Raw genomic sequence first — 21,485 nt, 5'->3', positions numbered from 1 at the left:
ACGTTCACTTATTTTGAGAGAGGGAGAGCGCATGTGTATGCGTGAGCAGGCAAGGGGCAGAGACAGAGACTCCCAGGCAGGCTCCGCACTCAGCACAGAGCCCGAAGCTGCGGGGCTCAGTCTCACGAGCTGTGAGATCGTACATGACCTGAGTGGGACGCTTAACCGACAGAGCCACCCAGGCGCCCCGAAGGTTTTCACCTTTGGTGGCTTTGCGTTTGTTTTGGGAGGTGTGACAGACAGAATGATGGCCCCCTACGAGGTCCACGTCCTGATTCCTGGGACCTGTGGATGTGACACCTTACCCAGCCCAAGGGACATTGCAGGTGTGATTAAGTTAAGGGCCTTGTGATGGAGAATTGACCCTAAATTATCTGGGGGCCCGGTGTTATCACAGGGAGGCAGGAGAGTCAAAGGCAGCAGCGGGGAGGGAGCAGAGGCTGGTGCCTAGGGAGGAAGGGCCGTGAGCCAAGGAACACGGCGGCCTCTGGAAGCTGAAAAGAAGGGGAGGGTACAGCTTCTCTCCTAGAGCCCCCGAAGAGAGTCCAGACCTGCCCTCACTGTAACTCCAGGGCGTAAGACTCATTGTGGACCCCCAAGTTCCAGAACTCGAAGAGAATAAACCCGTGTTGTTTTTAAGCTGCTGAATTTGCGGTAACGTGTTACATTCGCAACAGGAAACCGATACAGGCTTGGTTCTAATTTTTTAACCCGATCAGAACTTTAGCGCCTCTCAGAATTTCCCCCAGGCAGGATTTCCGTCTGCGCTCTGGCAGCTGGGGACGAGGCGAGGCAGAGGAAAAGGCTCCTGCGTGCAGAGAGACAGGTCGAATCAGGGCTGATACCTGCCTGCTCCCTGGGGCTCCCTGGGGGTCAGAGCTCTCCAGCCCACCCTTTGTCTTCTCGCTTAACCCTTTATCTGCTTTCTTTCTATCTGTTCCTATCCTTCAGGAAATCCGACAGCTACAGCAGAAGCAGGCGAGTTATGTCAGGGACATTTCTGACCTTCAGGAGACAATAGAGTGGAAAGACAAGAAGATAGGGGTAGGACTCCCACGTCTGTGCAACTGTTCACACGGGCAGTCCGCTAGCAGATACAGTGCTTTGGGTCTTTGGTTTGCAGAAACACTTGCATGAGTGTGCATGTGGCCCCAGGTGACACCAGGTAGTAATACAGAGAACGCACTGGCTTACTCAAGCTGCCGTTAACTCTGAACCTGAAGCTGACTTCCGGGACGGGGGGTGGGCACGTCGTGGACGCTCACCGGGCTCTCTGCCTGCACGGAGCAGGCCAGCAGCACGCTGAGATGTAAGGAGCGAGGAAGGCACGCTGGGGCAGTCGGACGTGCGAAGGCTCCGGCCTCCTGGAGTCAGTCTCTGTCTGGTGTTTCCCGGGCTTTTCTGAAAGGCATTTGAGGAATCGCCAGGCGGAGGGCGCTGTGCCCACCTATCCCCACCTTGAAATGTGCCCCTGGAGGCCTCAGCCGCCCCCCCTCCGTTAATGACAAAAGCAGCCCACCTGCTTTTAGGCGTGATGAGTAGGAAGGAACCCGCTTAGGGTAACCGCCGTGCTTCCTGATGACAGCCGTCTTCCAGAACCTGGCGCCCTCCACGGCGCCAGGGCGGGTCTCCGAGGTGGGAGCACACCGTCCGTGCACGTGCTTCGCGAGGCCGTCCCTGTTGTCCCTTCCGTCTCCCCTTCCACGCTCGCTCAGGACGTGGAGCGCGTGCTCCAGGGATGCACCCCGATGGTGTGCATCGGGGACAACAAACGCCGAGCGGCGATGGACAGAAATAGGATACAGGAGCCTCCAAACGTTAATGCCTTTAAAGGGAGCGTGAGGCGCCATTTCTCGGCTGGCGTAAATCCCTGAGGAGCTTATTCTTGGCGTTTTGTCTGTGTCTTTAAGCGTATCCTACAGAACACCTTAACCCTGTTGGTGTTTTATGCAGCAGAAGCCTCCTTATTCCCGCTTCAGTCACCTGCTCACCTGTGCGAATCTTCTCTCTCTCTCTCTCTCTCTCTCTGCTCTGCTCACACTCAGGCTTTAGAGAGGCAGAAAGAGTTCTTTGATTCCATAAGGAGTGACCGAGATGATCTTAGAGAAGAAGTAGTCATGCTGAAAGAGGAATTGAAGGTATGAAGCCAAAGTAGAGTTAAAAACGAAAAAACCCGCGTGACAGCAGATTCCGGGGTTCTCAACAATGACTGCGTGTGCGAACTGGTGTTAGTTAATTTTGTGTCATTGGTTTTAGTTGTGTTTGTTTGTTTGTTCTTGGGGTTTTTTTTTTAATGTTTATTTTTGCGAGAGACAGAGACAGAGAGAGAGACAGAGAGGGAGGGGCAGAGTGCTAGTGAGGGAGGGGCGGAGAGAGAGGGAGACACAGAACCCAAAGCAGCCTCCAGGCTCCGAGCTGTCAGCACAGAGCCCCGACGTGGGGCTCGAACCCGTGAACCCGGAGATCATGACCTGAGCCAGAGTCTGGCGCTTCACCGACTGAGCCACCCGGGCGCCCCAGATTTTAATCCTGGTAATTACAAATCTTAGGTTCACTGACACTGAAGAGACACATCCAATGAGCACAGGTTCCCTCGGGTCTGTTTACAAGCATATCTGATCCCGAAAGCAACTCTGATTTCCAGGAATTTTTTGGATCTTTGTCTCACATTCATTAATCAATTCTCCAGGAGATTACTCAAAGTTAGAGAACGTATGTGTTTCTTTTTATTGAAGATTCAAGTTTAAGGACTTCTCCAGCTGAACAGTGGTGCAGGTGAGGCCCACACTAACTAGACTTGGAGACCCAGTGGTTTGAGGAAAGTCCCACGTCCTGTTTGGGCCAAGTGAAGGGGTCTTCAGGTGCCGGCTGGACACTGAGTTAAGAAAAACGGGTCCGGGTGGGCTGTTAGCATTGTAGGAGACAGTGTTGGGAGAGGGTGTGGCCATGGCCAGTTCCTACATCGGCGGTGGAAACACGTCAGTGTCGCTGCTTATATTCAGGGGTCAAGGCCACAGCGGTCAACCAGGGGGAACAGGTTCCTATCACTGCTCCTCCCAGGGCTGTGAGCCCGGCACGGGGGCTGCCTCTAAGCTCAGGGAGACAGCCGTGGGCAGCAGGAGTGGTGAGTGAGTCTGAGATCCCTGGTGAAGTGCGCAGCCTGGAGCTGCCGAGCGTTGACTGGTTTTAGGGTGTTTGGCTGTGTGGTGAACGTGGACGATATTTCCTTTGAGTATAGCCGATGTTCCAGCCACTTCTTAATTCCTCCTTTAGCACGAATTGTACTTATTCCTTTCAGAAGACGCACATAACCTCTTTCTTTATCTCTGTCTCTCTTTTTAAAGAATGCACCCAGGGTTTTAAAAGTGAGGTCACTTGACGGTGATTTGCTTGATGCCCTCCTTCGTGGCAGCCTGCGGGCCCAGTTACAAGGGATGCCTGTTAAAAGTGTCTGGTCACCAGCACATTAAGGCATGGGATTGATTGGTGCATGTAAGAAAGAGGCGGCCCTTGGAGGAAGATGTCCCAGATTTGTGTGTGTTGATAGAATGCTTCTGAGCGTGGTGTCTGCTGCTTCTCTGACTCTGTGGAAGTTTCTGGACTTCGTGGAAAAAAGAGTTTCTTTTTAATTATGAACAAAACAGAGTTTTAACCTAATATCAGTCAGTGAGTATTACGAGTCTGTTTTTGTCCCCAGAAACACGGAATAGTCCTCAATTCAGAGATCACTACCAATGGAGAGACTTCCGACACCCTAAATAACGTTGGACACCGAGGTCCTACCAAGATAACAAAAGAAGAGTTAAATGCTCTCAAGACGATGGGGGACGGGACGCTAGGTAAGTGCCGATTCTCCTTTGCGTTCTTGTATCTTCCGGTCAGCATCGGTGCACCTTCCATGCATTATTAGAATTGGCGTAATCATCACTGATCAATTAACCATCACCCAGCATGCCATGCGTTCTGTCACTTCATGGGAGTTTCCTTGCCGAGCGGTGCGATCACCCACGTGTGTTTTCTGGCACGCATCTCTGTGCTCACCACCGATGGCTGAAGAATACATTTCTCTTGCTTCTCAAAGCCACCAAGCGAAACTGTGAAACACAAGGAAGATCGTCTTGAACTTAAGGGACCGTTTGGGCAGTACTGTTTGCCTCTCCTCAGATATGTGCCAAGTACGGCTTTTAACTTACTCCGTTGCAGATTTCTTGAAAGGTCAGAACAGCCAAGGCTGTCGAGTGAGTGAGTGAGTTAGTTAACGCTGTTTACAAGAACCGCATATTCTACCCACCATCCATTCGGTGTTTTGAGGCCATGAGGTGCCCGCGGACGGCGGCTTGGGGCTTGTGACACCCAGTCTGGTTGCCATTCTCAAGCTACCACTCAGGTGCCCTAGGTGAGGGGCAAAGAGTGGGGAACGAGGTGGACAGGCAGCCCTAGGCTGGTAGAGGGGGTGGGAGGGACAAGACAGACAGGCAGCCCCAGGCTGGAGGGTCAGAGTGGGTGTTGGACCTTTACCGACAGGAGTCTGACTATGCCTTCCCCGTTGTCAGAGGTGCTGTCCCTCTGTAGGTCACATTTTGTTTTCTGCAAGAATGTAAATTGGGAAACCCAACAGACAGTAAGAATATTTGCTGCAGTTTGCAAACACCTGCAAAGATTCACCCGTTGAGGTTTGTCGTAATATTTGGCTTTTGGATCAGCTTTCGGAATCTGGTGTGCAGCCGTCGGAATCCGGCCAGCAGATATGGCCTCCTTGTCACTTAGGACCAGCTGTGCCCCTGCTTTTTACAGTGAGGCCGCAGTACAGCCAGGGCCCGTGACTTTGAGTTCCACTTGGAAGCTTTCATCGTACTGCCTTATTCATGGAAGTGTAGACACCTGTAGGCCCGCGCTTCTCAAGACTCGCTTCCTAGGGAGATACTCTGTTACCTTTACAACATAATGCGTGTATGCTACACGCATACAGCGCCCTGTGTGTAAGTTGCTGAAAGGACAAAAATGGGTTGATTTCCATCATACCTTTATATTAGCTCTGTGAGCAGCTGGGAATTTGATCGTGCTGCTCTCGTTCAAATATACATTTTATAAATCTTCGTTCACCATTTAGGAAACCAACCCTTAAAGAACCAGACATATCCCTGTTATCAGTGAGCGCCAAATGTTTTTTGACCGCAAATCCCCATCAGTAAAGACTTACGGGACCTTCCCAATATGTATATTTTTAATCTGCATATCTACATATGTATCCGCAAGTATGCATATATACATGTACACACACTATTTTATCAATGCCGAGTGTGTGTCATAAAACCCGTGCCCTGATAGACATCTTTAAAGGGTGAAGCAAAACTACCAGAAGTCCTACTAATGTTCCCATTTTGTCTGAGGTGAGTGGACCCACTGTGGAGACCACAGTGGTAGAAAATTATCAGGCTTTCACTTCATAGCAACATGGCATCTAATACGCCGGGGGTGTGTTTGTTTGGAGAATCTAAACTGTAAGCGTTCATTCCAGAGTAGTGACGTGGTTTTTTTAGTTCGTAATTCTTTAGTTGGTGAATAACTGATCGTTAATTAAGTGGTCATCTTGCCCTTGAGTGTTGGCCTCTGCTGAAACAACCCCCCCCCCCCCCGCCCCAGTCCGTTAGGGAACGAAGCAGGGGTGTGTCAGGCACAGGCTGCTTTCTCAGAAACACAGTAATTAGATGGTGGGGGGTTGATTTCCTTTTACCTCATATGAGCTATTTCAGAAGTATCTCCCTTAGGACTGACCAAAGGTTGAATTTCTTCAGGTGAATTGCAGGTTTCAGATGACTTGAAGGGGGTTTTAGAGCCACGTGATGTGCAGTGCAGGTGGACAGCTGAGGAAGTAGGAGTAGCCCAGACGCGTGTTTGGAAATGAGAAGAGGGAACGGGGACTGGAGGTCGTTCTTAAACGCCTCATTCTGGATTGTTTGGCTGCCCGATCCAGAGCTCTATTTGTTAAACCTTAACGGCACCCTTTGAAAACCGGTTCGCACGAGATGGCACCGGCCGCCACTCTTGCCTTGAAGATGGCGGCAGTGGCCCTCGCTGATCAGATGTTGCCTGACGCAATGGCTGCTTTGCCGCACGGAACTGGCGAAGGCTTCTGTTTCGTGTGATTCTCTGGCAAGTCTCTCTCCTTAGGAACGGGGTCGGGTGGGAGAGAGAACATGTGTTTACGCTGTAATATGTGTTAAGCGGTCGCCACCTCACGGGGTCCCTTCAATTTTCTCAATGGTCTTTTAGGAAGAGCCAGTGAAGTGGAGGTGAAAAGCGAAATTGTGGAGAATGTGGGGGAAAAAGGAATGTTGCAGAATACTGAGCAAGAACAGCACACAGAGGACCCAGCACGGGAGCGTGCGGACACAGAGGTGTTCCATGCTGGTGGAAATGCCGAGGACCAGAAAGCCTCTGAAGACAGGGCCCCCTCGCTGGGAGTCTTAGCAGATGGTCCAGATGAGGAACGCGTTCCAAACCAGAGTCTAGAGAATGCTTCCTTTCTTGAAAACACGGAGCAGGTTGAGTCCACACCAGACGACAGGACTGGGGCTTCCCTTGAGCGGTCCGACTGCTTGGGTGAATTAGATGGTGAAATCCCAGGTCCTGTGACTGAGCAGGACAGTTACAGTGCCTTGGATATCAACAACCAAAGTAAAGAATCTGCAGAAACACAGGAAGATTTGAAAATCTTGGGAGAGGGTAGCACAGAGCCATGTCAAGAATCTGCGTCTCCACAAACACCTGAAATTGGAGAGCTGGGCAGTGTAGACACGAGGGAGCGAGGCGGGAGCCCCACAGAGGGTGTGGTGGAGGCAGGGCCAAGGGGGCTTGGGGAGCAGGTGGGCACAGTAGACTCCAGACCTCCGAGGTATAACAGTGACACCGTGAGTGATGATGAAAAGTACGCGGTAGATGTCCCCACCGAGTTGGACCCGAGCTCAGGGCATGACCTAGAGAAAGAGCCCGCCACGCAGGAAGTTGCTGAGCCCGGGGAGCTCCCAGTTCAGAGCACAGCGGTAGGTGAGGAGAGTGATGAAAAGGAGGACCAGGAAAGGGGGCCGAAGGATGAGAAACCAATCCAGACGGAAGTGCGGAACGTCCCTTGTTGTCCAGCAGCCGAAAGCAGTCCTCGGGGAGCAACGGATCTAGGTGTGGCAGACACAGAAAGCGAGCCCCCAGATCCGAAAGAACCCGAGGAAGAAAAGAATGACCAACAGGGAGAGGCATTGGATTCATCCCAGAAGAAGACGAAGAACAAGAAGAAGAAAAACAAGAAGAAAAAACCACTGGCGCCTATAGAGACCCTGAAAGATGTTAAGAAAGAGTTACCGTTCCAGAGCCCAGATTTAAGTGAAGTTAAGGAAGAAGAGCAGGTAAAATTTACTGACGAAAAACCAGTTGTAGAAGCACAAGATGAGGTCACTGAAAGCCCAGAAAAGGAAAGCGTAGCAGGAAGCAGTGAAAATGTTGATGGTCCAGAAAATCCTAAAATTGAGTCGGATGAAAAACTTAACCAAGAAGATGAGGGCGTAAACACTAAAGCGGGGAAAGAAGCAGCCGATGGCGACACATGGGGGTCGGGAGGTGACGCGGCCCAGTCATCAGGCGCGATGAAGGAGCCCGATGAAGCCGTTCTAAAAGATGGCGCCGAGCAAGATGGCGCCACCCACCGCATTCCAGAACCAGGGAGTGCAGAAGCGCCCGGCGGCACCCTGCTGGAGAATGAAAGCCCCCTCGAGGACATCGACGATGCGTCTCACGCAGGAAGCACAGAGCCGCAGGAGACGACGGAATGTGCCAGTCAGGTAGTCCGGAAGGTTGTAGAGGGTGAGGATGACCTAGCACCCGCAGGAGAGCTGGGAGCCTCCGATTCAGAAAGCAAAGACCAGCCGAGAGGCGGAAGCGAGAAGGGCAGAAGCAAAGAGGACTGCACCCTGTCGTAAGTGGAGTGGAGGCTGGCTGTAGAGGGGCCAAGGACTGCACAGTAGGTCCAGCTGTCAGAGGCTCATCTGCTCTTAACACCGGTGAGGCTCCTAAAACGGCCCCCGTTGATTCAGACGCACCACGTGACAGTCAACCACCGAGCTGTCTGCCACGTTGAGTTATAGACTGTTACTTGGGGATGGATACTTCCTCGCTAAGCCTGTCACCCCGATTAGAAAGAAAGACACGCTTGTGATCAGTATGCGTTCCAACTGAGAGCACTCTAGTAGTGTCTCTCATAACACTTCGTATTTCTGCTTAAATTCCACCTAAAGCTATTCAGCACTTGCCTTAGGCTGATACTCTTGACCAAATCTGTCGGCATACAGTTGACCAAATGGCATTCTGAGACTTCCATATTGTAAGTACAGTGATACTTAAATTGATTTGTCGCATTCAAACGTGTGCTTTCATACTTGATTTTGATGTGTACGTTATAACCTGTGAGGTATTTTATTTTAAAAGGAAATAAACGGCCAAATAGCGTATAGGTCACGGAGTGATAAGATTTGCACCTTAGGACAGTAATGCATCATGTTAGGGATAAGAAAGCACTGGGAGATCTCCCTTCCCTTTACCGCGTTCAAATATTTTATCTCAAACCAATAACCTTTTGATCTCATTGTTAATGATACCTGAATTTGTTTTATAGATTTTGACCTCACTCTGTGCTGATCATGTACCAAAGCCATTTTATACAAAGATTTTTTTTTTTAATTTGTTTCTGGAAGAGACGTACATTGAAATTGTATTTCCTAATGCGGTATTGGGGGGGGGACCATTTCTAAAATTGTTTAGGTTTTCTTAACCTTAAAATTACTTCTCTTTCTATTTGTCTAAGTGTTAATCCAAAACGTGACCATTTTTGTGCAAACTGCTCATTGGACTGTAACAGGATATTTTAAATAGAGAATCACTTTTGGTGTTTTGGTATAAATATTTTCCTTTGCTGTTTCTCAGTATATTCTTATTGGAAAATTCTTGATTTGATCTTCCTGAAGGAAATCTATCTTTTCTATACAAGGAAGCCTTTTAAAAAGTAATTGTAAAGTTAAATAAAAAATATTGTGAAATGTTAAAATTACAAAGGACTGTACATGATGAATGCTGTTGACACTTTGTGAGATTATATGAATTCATGTCACTGTTACAAGATATAATTGAATGCAAAAAAAAGACCAGAACCTCAATAAAATTTGAGGCAAGTGTGTTATTATGTAACTGAAATAAAAAAAACCCAACATTTTATAATTTGACAAGCCTGTGACTCCAGTCTTTGGCCTACTTGAATTCTGACTGCCTAAATATGGTCTTAAAAGTAGTACCTACTTCTGGACTGCTGATTCCCAGTCAGCCTTGGGTGAAGGACTCATGCTTGATGCTCTTTGTCAGTAATGAATCAACTTCTCTCCGGGCCCCTAGGCCAGGGCCGGTGTTGGACCTTTCTGGGGAGAATTGAGAAGATCTTCCCTCATAGACTCCCCTGTGATCTGTGAGTCTGGTGAGGAACCCCATTCTGTTAAGAAAGCTCTCCATTCTGTTACTGTGTTGACCCATCCCAACACTTAGAATGTTTTGAAGAATATGGTGGAAATAAACATTGACTCTTCCTGTGTAAGTATCCTGAAGTCGGGGACTGATAAGCCCTCTCCACCTGTGCCAGCTACGTGGACAAATACAAGGCTTGCCAGAGACTCAAGTCCAAGGGCTGCAAAGAACTTGAAAGGGGGTCGGCGGCTGCCTGTAACTTCAGCAAAGCCGCATCCACCCTGGAATGCACGTTTGCGAGCAGTTCCCATTCCTACTTCCAAAGGCCCCTGGGGAGGTGATTCGACAACCAAACTCACTAAATGGTGACATCATCCAACCGTTTTAAGGGCTTTCTTGCCTCTGTTACTCAACAGCATATGTAAGGGCACTGTGGCATGCTTCATACCCCTCAGGCCAGCTGTCCAGGGGTCGATCATCCACTCACTCACTTAAGTAATGGACTTTTTGATCGCTTCATATCCGGAAGGCACTGTGCCCGTAGACGGGCAGATACGACCCAGCTCCTAGTGGACGGGGACAGCTGAGAATCAGCAAGTGAGCAAAGAAAGAAGAAAGGGATTCTGAACAGCCAACCCATTTCTTGATAATCTAAGAGCCTTCAGTGTGAACATCAGTGACCCTGCTCCAAGGGGGAAATGACATTGTGGCACAGCGATTGGTGTCCACAGGAAGGCCCTTAAAATTACCAAGAAATCGTTACCGTAGGTATATTCAGGTCAGGAATGCACAGAGGCATATGAGGCAATTTGGAAAGATTCCGAGTCAAAAGATTGACTCAGAAAAGAATGGAAAGTCTACCTGTCAGCCCCATCCCCAGAGCAACCCAGGCCCCTGAGATGTCAGTATGATCCAGAACAAAGCGGTGATCACTGATACCTTAAATCAAAAAACGAGAATATTTACCAGCCCCAAAGCAGAACATACCACTGTATATAAAATGGAACTCTTCCTTCAAAAGCATAATTAAGTGTAATTATGAGTATATACAGAAAACAGGGAAAGGTAACAGAATTTTGAATTATGGGCTATTACGATAGAGGCTGAGAATCAATAAATTTTTTTTCAAGAGTTGTTAGGAATGAGATGTATTGCCCTGAGTTTTGGTGAACAGAAAACCTGAACATTTACGTTTCCACGGTCACGAGGACCCTGGAGTGTTGGTTCCGGGAGTTCACACAGATAGACTCCTCTCCTAGGAGACCACCTTGTACAGCACGCCATCGAAACAAGGAACACCTCAGTGAGATTCGTTCCAAATGTCCAGGCTCTGGAAGGAGAGGAAGGGGTGTTTGTGCCTGTGTTATGTTAGACTATATGCTTATTCGGTGTGTGATGATTGTATATAGTGAAAACTGTGTCTTTTAGGAGCAAGGCTTTCACTCACTTTCCTTTTCATTCTATCCACTGTGCCTTTTACAGCAAGGCTTACATTTTTTTCAAGATGTGAATGACCTCGGTGGTGGCTGATGTACACAGTTCCCATCTGTACAGACCTCTCAGGCCTGTAAACACGGGGAAAGACCTTTCCCTGTTCTGCCTTTTGCTGGAAGGAGAGGCTGTCTTGGAGGGGCCAGGGGGAGGCTGACCCCAGGGACGATGAAAACCGTCCACGTGGGTTATAGTCCCAACTAAGTCAGTGCGAGGCAGGAGTGGATTCTTGAGAGACCTCAGCCTCCTGCTCACTCTCTTTGCAAATGCAGAGGGGAGGTGGCTTGTCCTCTGCTGTGGGGAGAGGAGGCCTGAGGCCCACGACGGCTGAAATTAATCCCCACAAGGGAAATTATGCTCCCGGCCGTGTATTATTATCGCCCCTGCCACCCCGTCTCCGTTTGCTCTCTGAAAATGGAATTGGAACCCGCTGTCTTGAGTCGTGGGCCAGATCCAGGCAAAGCAGCACAGAGGAGGAGGGCTCGGGGACAGTGGTGGCTGCCGGTGGTTGACAAGGCTGTACCTGGACAGATGGGGTGATGATGTGCAGGCCAGAAGAATGACCAAGGAGAACAGGGGTTCAGAGACTTCAGGAGCGCTCTGCACTGGCTGCCCCCTGTCCCGAGACCTTGTCACTCTGAGAGTTTCTCATTCCACGGGTCTTAACTTGTGTACCGGAAGGTTTATTGGAGTTTAACACAGAAAAACCCGGCTTTTTAAAAGAATTGAGACCTTTTAATAGCCAGCTCATTTTGACTTCTCCGTTTAAGAGAAAAGTCTGAAGTTGAAACACCGTGACTTCGTTTTCTTTGATGCCTGGTTTCTAAAAGCTGCAATTGTGGTCTTGAAATGAATGGTTTACGTCTATTCGTAACTGAGTATTATGGGCCAACGATGAGCGGTGACACTTGGTAAATACAGGGTAAAGGTGGGTGTGCGGTACTCTGGTTAAGGATTCCGGTAAGCATACCGACGATGCCCCACCGTGCAATCAACAAACCGGGCTTGGTTTTTAAACCTGCAGAAAAAAACCCTGTAAAACAGCAAAAAGCTGTTTTGTCTTCTTCGTACCAAATTAATTTGCTCCTTTCTCTCTTTCGTTCTCTTCGAACAATTTAGTTTTTAAACTTCCTCTCCAATTCCGCTTCCAGACTTTTCTTCCTTGAAAGTTTACTTCTCTGTTTCCATATTCTCGCCATAAGAGTGAGGGTCACGTTACCCTTATTTTTTGTTGGCTGGTGCTATTGTTACATCTTAACCTTGGTTTTGTACTTGCTACCCAGGATATTTGGAGTCTTCTAATAGAAAGAAATATCGTAATAAAAGCACACAATACGTAGGTGAGCTTTAAGATCATTTCCAAGTATATTCAGTGCCTCTTACGATGCCTACGGTTTTTGTATATAGACTATAAGATAAAAAGTAATATTGAACAAAGAGCTGAGTTTATATTTCATTTCAGCATTGGGTGGGCTTGCGGAAGAGAAAGCATAAGATATCAGAAGCAATTTGATTATGCATGTTAAAATGGAATCCAGAAGATCATAAATTGATGGTTGACATTTCTGGTTTTAGTTCTTTTGTAATTGAACATAACAACTTGGGGTGTTTGGAAAAACAACTTAGAGAAAGCGTGTAACTTGGGGAACCATGTGAGACAGGTGATTTTTTTTTTTTAGATGCAAACAAATTGCATTTTATACAGATTATTTCCTTTTCACGTGGTGAGTCAGAGCTGCGCAGTGTGAGAGCAGTGTCCCCTCGGGAGTAAGAGTCTGGGACCGGGAGTCGCGCTCCGACACCGAGGTCCCGGTTTAGATCTGGAACAACAGAGGAGGCCGCGGTGAGGGGTGTGGCCCTGAGGACAGTTCTTAGCTGTTCTGGGCCGCGGGTGCTCGCCTGTAGAAGAGGGATGGAGTATTGAGGGACACCCGTGAGGCTTTGCAGGTGAAGGCACACCTGCTCGAGCTGAGCGGGGACACAGTGACCGTGCAGGACCCATTAGCATCACTGTCCCCATCGCACCATCCTGATGTGTCCTTTAAAGTGGTGTAGGGTTTTGCCCAAACCCAGCCCTTGGTCTCCTCTGTATTCGAGATCGTATTCCTCAACACCCCTTCAAAGAAATGGTTGGGGACGGATCCTGAGATGCTTCTGTCTGGGGTGGGGGAGGGTGACGGGGACCTGGAGCGTTACCGCGTCTGTCTCGAGACAGTATCCGCTCTTGACGAGCGGGTTAGCAGACTTAAGGTTCGTGGGACGTGTAGTCAGAGCTCTGACACTGGTGAGCCTGTGAGAGAAAAGAGAGCAAGAAGTTCTCCTGGGATATAAACTCGGAAAGTCGAGGACAATGAAAGTGCCCCTGACATGAACCACGACGCCCAGTGCGTTCGTACCTTGCTAATGATGTTAAACCATGAAGCCTGTGAGATCTTGTGTTGCAGTGTGGTTGCTCTTGCATGTTAACCCAAAGTAGAAGATTAGCCTGTTTGCATGCAGCCGGATGCTACCCGTGATGAGATAAGCATGTTGTAGGAGGTTGACCCAACTCAACCTCCCTCGGCTGACGTCCTCCCCAGTCCTGTCTGTGGCCTCATTCGCTGTGGTACGTGCATAATACCTTCATCATTCGTTTCACTAACCTCAATGCTCATTCTTCAGTTTGGCGGTCTGCTGAAAGGTGCCCTACGCGGAGCCACCTCAACCTGTGTCTTTTTGGTTTCTTTAGATATTAGGTTGAAAAAGCTTGTTGATGAACGGGAATGCTTATTGGAACAGGTAACAATCTTTTTATTACTTTATGAGCTCTGCGGGGGGGGGGGGGGGGGGGGGCACCTGAACGTCTCCCTTCGTCGGGAAAACCCTAGCATGTCATGTCTGCAGATGATCAAGCCAACCTGTGTTCTTGCCGTTTTTATCCAAGTAGGGCATCATAGGTCATGCGAGGCGTAGAGAGGGTGTCCCCAAAGACTCAAGGCCACAGAACTGAATTTGGGATCCTCCATGCAAATTGCTACTTAAAATAAATATTTATGTGAAGAGCCTAGATTAGCCATTGAGGCAACGAGGCAAGAGCTCTCTACTGAGTCACCCCAGACACCACTTCTCTCACTTCCGCCGACTCAGAGAAGTCGGTTTTGGGATCTCTGGGCGATCAGCACCCCTTTCCAGCAGATGTTCTCTTGTTCCAGCCAATCAAAGTTGTTTTAATTGGGGTTTACCTTCATGGCTCTCTTCCACCCCCGGAAACACTAACCAACCAGCTGTCCCATTTGGTCTTTTTTTGTATGCAGCATAGTTCTTAAGCCCTGCCACAGTCACTTTCTAAGGAAACTCAGTTCCATTTTCCTTCATGAGCGTAATCAAAGGTATTTTTGCCTTCCTTGTGACAATTCTCTTGGAGTTCCCTCAAAATCGGGGAAAGCGCTCAATGTGGTGGCAGCATTGAGGTTCCTTTGATCTTTTAAGAACGTGTATCCATCGCGATTCCGTACTTATTTTCTCAGAGCAGAGAGCACCAACGGTCAGTATGGGGCGGGGGGTCTGATTTGGTGGTGCTGGTCGCTCGGGGAGGCGGGGTCCCCCAGGTCCCCGGGGGACGGAGGTTAACAGCGCAAGGGCTGGGAGACTCCCCTAGACACCGTAACTTTCTGCAGTCCTGGCTGCTGACTGCATTTCCGCTCTACCTGGCTCTCCCCGGGCAGAGGAGAGCTCTGCAGGGGCCAGCTCCTTGAAGGTGGCACCCCTGCACCTTGACCGGGCTCTGTGCGCGACCACACGGTTCTGCTGGCGACACAATTACAGTATTTCTGTGCCTGGGGGGGATCCAGAAGGTCCTTCCTGGCTTCTTAGTAAATAAAGGAAAGGTGACCCGGCACACCGACTTCCTCACCCTTAGATGAACACTTCAAGTGTTTTATGTACCATCTCCTCCTGAACTCAAGAGGAATTTCAAACTGAGAAATAACCTTTCACCCCAAGTTACAAAATAACGTATGTCTGATATTGTAAATCTAATTTCATTTTCACCCGTTATGCCATCACTTTCTGAGAAAAGCACTAACCGGCCAAAGTTTTTCATTTACTTGGTTTGGTTATTAGAGAGGAGAGACTCCCTACTCAGGCGGCCGGTAGATCATAACCTCTTACTACATTTTTCTGGTACCTCGTCACGTAACCCCTATTCTTTGGCACCTTGCAGACGCACGGAATAACTCCAGAGCAACATCTGATTGTATTTATGGGGTATTGTTTCTTTACACTGTGCTTCCTTCCTGATAGGCTCTAAGCTCAGCTTTTCAGTCTCCTTGAGAATAGAGAAATTCACCTATTTTATCGGTGGGTGTTTTCAGATTAAGAAACTCAAAGGGCAGCTGGAAGAGAGACAGAAGAATGGCAAGTTAGACAATCTGCGTCCTGGAGATGACGTCTTAGAAAACGGGACAGACATGCATGTAATGGACCTACAAAGTAAATGTCAACCCTTGTGTAGGAGTGAATGCTTTACGTGTCCTATTTTTATCATATTTGTGCTGGAAGAGAAAAACCATCCTCGCAAAAAAAAGCCTGGTGTTCCCCTTGGCTGCCCCCAAACCCTTGAGCACAAGAGTGCAAAGAAGTTTCCGTGTGGGATTGAACAAGGATGGGCAGGTGGGTGGAGCAAGGATGTTTCTGTCTGAGCCTAAAGAATAGAACAGGTGCGCCAAGATACCACCAGGTGGCGCCCCGTGAGAAACCGGATTTACTCCGCTGGACACAACTGCCTTTTTTTTTTTTTTTAATGTTTATTTATTTTCAAGAGACAGAGACGGAGCGTGAACAGGGGAGGGGCAGAGAGAGAGGGAGACACAGAATCCGAAGCAGGCTCCAGGTTCTGAGCTGTCAGCACAGCTTGAACCCACGAACCCCGAGATCGTGACCTGAGCCGAAGTCAGCCGCTTAACCGACTGAGCCACCCAGGCGCCCCGATTATAACTGCCTTTTGATCAGCCTGTTGTATGGAAAAATTCAAAGGCGTTTTTCTATACACGTAAACCAGAAAGAAGCTTAAAGGAGATAAAACTCCTCCCAGTCTCCCCCGCCCCCCCCGTGTGCCCCACCCCTACCATTTCTTCGTCCTCTGTGCCCGCAGGTGCTCTCCTGCCTGGCACTTGCCATCCTGGGCTCCTGGAGAACCCGTGCCTTCTCCTGTCTCAGCCCCACCAGGTGTGGGGCCACAGGCCAGGACCTAACAGATTTGCATGCCGGTTACTAAGGAAGGGCTGGGTTCCCAGTGACTATTGTTTCAACACTTCAAAAAGCCCGAAGAGCTTAACACGTGTTCCTTCTCTCTCACCCTTTAGGGGATGCCAACAGACAGATCAGCGACCTCAAATTTAAACTTGCAAAGTCTGAGCAAGAGATAACAGCATTAGAACAAAATGTACGTGCACACTTTGAAGCAATATTGGGCAGAGTGACAGTGATGATTGAGCAGGTTGTACTCGCTAGAACTCGCTCGGAAAGGCTGAGCACCGAGAGGCGCAGACAGATTTCTAGAACCAAAAAAGGTCCTCCGTGTATTTCCTGCAGAGAGAGAGTAGGGAAGGGAAGATCACTATTAGGATTCGGGCTGTTGTAACGGATACTCACCCTTTATAAACAATGCTTGGTTGTAGAAAATCACTAAAGTGGCTGGGAAGTTTTTAAAGTTTGTTCTTTAAAGAGAATTTATTTAATTTTAAAACACCTCACGCAGCGACATTCCTCTTGCCTGGATTTTTCCGTCTTTCTCTCCCAACCAGGTGGCTCTCTCTGGTTCTAGATTTGGGGTATTCATTGCCTCCAGCCTGCTGGGCAAATTTGGGGCAAACTGCGTCCTAACCAAAGGGAGAGTTAAAAATGGTACTCTCTCCCCCTCAGTTATGGGTCTGCGTGGCTCGAACTCTGGGGAATGTTGGAGGACAGAGAAGTGAGAACGGCATCCTACGGAAGGAGTTTAGGAAGCATGCTGTGGCCTCCGTGGACCGAGGGTCTCCGCTGGGCCGTGGCTGCTTCTGTCTCTCGCCGCAGACCTGGCTGGGGACTGCCATCCCAAAGCCTCCGACTCCTCCCCCCTGCTATTTCCTGGGCTTTCCTTCTCCCCTGCCACCTCCACACCATGCCACCCCAGGAGACACTGGACCAGAGCGGAGGTCCTTTGCCTAAGTGTCGTTCTGCATCGACCTGCCTTCTCCAGCAGGATGGCCCCACGGAGGGAAGGGGACAGCAGCACTGTGGGAGCCACCCTTCTGGACCAGGGGTCAGAGAGGGAATGAGGCCCTAGCAGGTGTCAGCAGGGGGGTGCTCTGAACAGCTTGCGTGGCTGGAACCTACACGATAGCCCAACATGCTAGATCATACGATTTGCATCGTCTGTCCCCCCGCCCCATTCCCTAAGCCACACCCCTTGGTCTCACATGTGATAACGCAACTGGAGAAAGAAAACAGGCCTATGAATTTATACATACGGTGTTTCCCTTCCTTTTAGGTAATAAGGTTAGAGAGTCAAGTATCACGTTATAAATCGGCAGCCGAAAACGCCGAAAAGATAGAAGATGAACTTAAGGCTGAAAAGCGGAAACTCCAAAGAGAGGTAAATTTTCTAGGCTGTTTCCCGGGAGAGCGGGACGATTGTCCAGCTGGCAGCACGGGGCAGGGGGGAGGGAGGGGGACATCTGCCTACGTCACGGGGAGTCTGGGGCCAAATCACGGTCATCATGGTACCACCCTCCATGGGGCCGCCTTCTCAAGGCTGCCGCTGAGAGTCTGTCTGTCCTTCTGCCCAGCCGCCTACAGACGAGCTTCTCTCGAGTTCTTTGTGTCTTTGATTTTCTACAACTTCACCCTAGTGTGCTGTGTGCAGGCTTCTTGCTGTTCTGCTGGCTCAAGAGCGTGTGGTGTCTCTTGCATCCATGAAGTCTATTTTCTTTTTTCTTTTTTTTTTTCTTTTACATTTATTTCCTTTTGAGAGAGTGAGACAGAGCACAGTGGGGAGGGGCAGAGAGAGAAGGAGACACAGAATCTGAAGCAGGCTCCAGGCTCCGAGCGGGTGTTCGGCACAGAGCCCCATGTGGGGCTCGAACCCCCACAAACCGTGAGATCATGACCTGAGCAGAAGTCACTCAACCGACAGAGCCACCCAGGTGCCCCCAGGAAGTCTTTTTTCTAAGTCAAGTACGGAAAGTTTGCAACCATGACCTCCTTAAGTATTCCTCTTCCCTGGTGTGTCCACTCCCCCGCGGGGGTTCCAACCCGAGGCCAAGGCCGGCTGGCGGACCGTCCCTGCAGCCCGCGCATTTCTTAGCCACCTGACCTTGTACTTCCCATTTCCTGGCTGCACTGGTGACGAATCTTCCGGTTCACCTTTTCTGGTTTTAAAGTGTATTCATTCCTGATGCTTTCCTGTTGTGTGGTCACATGTGGTCCTGCTTCTTTGTTAACTGTATCCTTATTTCTTTAAAGATGTCATACACAGGGTGGGGGGGAGTTTCAGTCAATTGAGCGTCTGACTTCGGCTCAGGTCATGATCTCATGGGTCATGAGTTCGAGCCCCGCATCAGGCTCACTGCTTTCAGCGCAGAGCCTGGTTTGGATCCTCTGTCCCTCTCTCTCTCTTTCTGCCCCTCCTCCCTTCATGCTCGCTCTCTCTCTCTCTCTCTCTCTCTCTCTCAAAAATACACATTAAAAACAAAGATGTCACACACAGCTGTTCCGTTTTCCACGTCTGAGGATGGATTCGTGTCTTTGAGGGCCTGACCCTGTGGTTTCTTGCTTCTGCTGGTCAGATGGCTTGTCCTTTGTGCGTTGGGTGTCTTGTGAATCTATGCTTGATCGGCATTTGTAGGAACACTCCAGGCCAGACTTGGGGAAATTTCTTGCCGAGAGGGCTTGCCTCTGCCTCTGCCCTTGCCGGTGAGAGGGGACGCAGAGGGGGCTAACCTCGGGACCCCAGCCCCCCTCCCTGGAGGTTTTGGATCAGAAGTAGGGCTGCACACCCTGTTCCCACAATGCGTGTCTGCACAACCGCGTGGCTGCTGTACCCGCTCCCCGGCCCCCACCTTAGGGCACCTGCACCTGCCTGCTGGTCCACGTGGCTCCCTGCTGTTGGGGCTTCCGTCTGACTCCCAGGCTCTGCGGCCCTGGCTCCAGGAAAGACCGTCCTGACCTCAGGCGTTCCTTCCTGGTTGCAGAAGCCTTGCTGCCCAGGCTGTGGGGACGGACTCCCGCAGCTGGCCTGGGCCCCACTCTTCTTTCTCTGCCTCCCTTACCTTCTGTGAGACCCTCAGGACCCCCAAGACCGTGTCATAGGAGTCTGGGGCCAAGTTGTTCCAGAGGATGACTGTTGCCTAGTGACTCACGAGGCCAGAGTCTTGGCCTTTGTGTTACTTAAGGAATCGTCCAGAAAAATACATCCACGCACAGATGCGTACGTATGGACCTCTAGGACCTCAGTGGGTCCGGGCTACGACCGCGTTTCCCAGTAGGCTGGAATCTGGGCGACCCTTTTACGTTTGGGGGAAGCGGGTTCCTCAAAGCGGCCTTTCCTCTGTTTGCAGCTGCGCTGCGCGTTGGACAAAACCGAAGAGCTTGAGGTGAGCAACGGCCACTTAGTGAAGCGTCTGGAGAAGATGAAGGCAAACAGGAGTGCCCTGCTGTCCCAGCAGTGAGCACCCGCCTTGCACACGAGCCTGGGCGGCGGACGGCGAGCGCTGTTTCGCGGGCTGGCCTCTGTCGCCGTCCGGGATTGCTGCTTCCTCCCCTGCTTCTGAGAAGGCCCGCCGGGCACTCGGCTCCCCTGCTCGCCCGCCCGCGGGAGCCCCCGCGGCCACCAGATGCCTCTGTCTGCGGCCCCCGCCCCCCCCCCCCCCCCCCCCCCCCCCCGGCGGGGCCGCCTCTCCGAACCTGCAGGTCGTTTTAACAAGCACATCGGGCCCACGGGAGCTCCGGGCTCCCACTGAACGTGGCAGTCGAAGTAAAGGCTAAACTGGGACTTGGGTTTTCTTTTCCTGTGTCTTGCTGAAAACTGAGGGGAAATGTCACGGTGTCGGGACTTCCTTTGGGGGCACAATCTACAAATGTGAGCGACTTCAGTAATATCTCTTAGTCTATGCTTTTCGTACACAAAACACTGTGGAACCACAAGCCATTACCAAGCGAAACTCTTTTCACTCGAAACAAGGGGATGGTCTAGAAGTAAAAGTGACCTTAAGAAGACTCTTCACAGGCAACAAATGAAGCTTTTCTAAGGGATTTTTGCATCGGTTCAATCATAAGGATACTTTTTTCCAGGGTAATTAGGCCATAGCTCCCCCGAAAAATGACAGCTTTCCATTTGCATTGTTTAATCCTTATATTTGGAATTGAAGTTGTTAACTTCTTTTAAAGAATGTACTGTTAGAAAAATTAAAACATGAAATGTTGAAAGACTTTAGCCATGTGGTTTGTGTTTTTTTTTTTCTTCCCACTGAGAAAGAAGATCTTTATTTCATATTAATTGTTCTGTACACGTGGGGTCATGTTTTTAAGCCTATCAAATCAATTAATTTCCCTTGCCCTGTGGAAAAGACAAAGAGTATATTCACAGGAATCGGAAGAGCTCACTTCCAAGAATTGGCATTCTTAGAATAAAAAATAAACTGAGGAAGTTACAGGCTAGAGACAACTGTGATTTCCTCAAGGACAGAAGTAGAGAAAGTCTGGCTACTTGCTAATTTTTAGTTACTCTGTGTATATTGCACCTGAAGTCAGCTTGGTGACGCGGGCCACCTTTTCGGGACATTAGCGAGCGCAAACCAAGGGTCACCCGAAGCTATACCTTGTGTTGACCCTGGGAGAGTGCTGGTGTGGGCGACGTGGGTTGGGCGCCTACGTTTGAGAAAATGCTCCCAGCACGTTGCTGGAGGTCACGAGGGCCCGTCCCCGGCACCGTCTGGGTCCAGGACCCGCAAGGTCATATTGCATCAGGGCACAAGAGGGGTTCGTGTCTCCTCACGCCGAGGACAGCTTACAGTTCAGATCTCCTTCCTGAGCACTCCATTGATCAGATCATCCAATCCCCAGTCCACGGTTGGTGCCCACAGACCTGCTATAGCTGATGCGTGTTCAGGACCAGTATTTGTACAGAAACCTCCTCTTGCGTTGATCCCGTGGAAGCTCCCAACTGTCCACAGCAACGTGGTTTTTACGTTGACCTAAGATCTGTCAGAATACGTTGGTTTTCAAAAGCCTTCCGAGTTTGAAATTCTACTTAATGAGCGTTAAGCGTTCCGGGTTCTTTCAGGAATGCCATATATCTGGGTCCGGTCCAAACCCAGAAAATTTGGGGAAAATTTAATATAAAGAATGATCGGCCCACCGCAGGGCATCAACTCCGAAGAAAGGGTGGAAGAGAATTCTAGAGAATGTCCTGGAGCTGAGGGAGAACACCCAAGAGAGGGCAAATTAGGATTGAGACCTCACTGGAGGGCCTGGGGCCA

General features: G+C 49.8%; 1 protein-coding gene across 50 annotated transcripts in view; it reads left to right on the top strand.

Annotated features, from left to right (window-relative positions):
- LRRFIP1 (LRR binding FLII interacting protein 1) overlaps nt 1–20,440 on the top strand; it is a 141,200-nt gene extending 120,760 nt beyond the window's left edge. For 30 of the 50 annotated variants that reach the window (XM_058699904.1, XM_058699895.1, XM_058699877.1 and 27 more), the window contains 4 exons: nt 952–1,044; nt 2,046–2,138; nt 3,698–3,839; nt 6,274–9,269. In XM_058699904.1, coding sequence (XP_058555887.1) covers nt 952–1,044; nt 2,046–2,138; nt 3,698–3,839; nt 6,274–7,970 — 2,025 coding nt within the window. In that variant the 3' untranslated portion in view covers nt 7,971–9,269. Of the gene's footprint in view, nt 1–951; nt 1,045–2,045; nt 2,139–3,697; nt 3,840–6,273; nt 9,270–13,717; nt 13,768–15,341; nt 15,460–16,331; nt 16,412–17,497; nt 17,603–19,565 lie in introns of those variants that run through there. The other 20 variants (XM_058700035.1, XM_058699996.1, XM_058700029.1 and 17 more) reach the window with 7 other exon arrangements.
- Nucleotides 20,441–21,485: the final 1,045 nt, after the last annotated feature.

Source organism: Neofelis nebulosa, chromosome 2 (assembly GCF_028018385.1).
Source record: "Neofelis nebulosa isolate mNeoNeb1 chromosome 2, mNeoNeb1.pri, whole genome shotgun sequence".
In the NCBI taxonomy this organism is placed as follows: domain Eukaryota; kingdom Metazoa; phylum Chordata; class Mammalia; order Carnivora; family Felidae; genus Neofelis; species Neofelis nebulosa.
The sequence above is the reverse complement of the archived record's forward strand: the minus strand, read 5'-3'. Positions and strand labels throughout refer to the sequence as shown.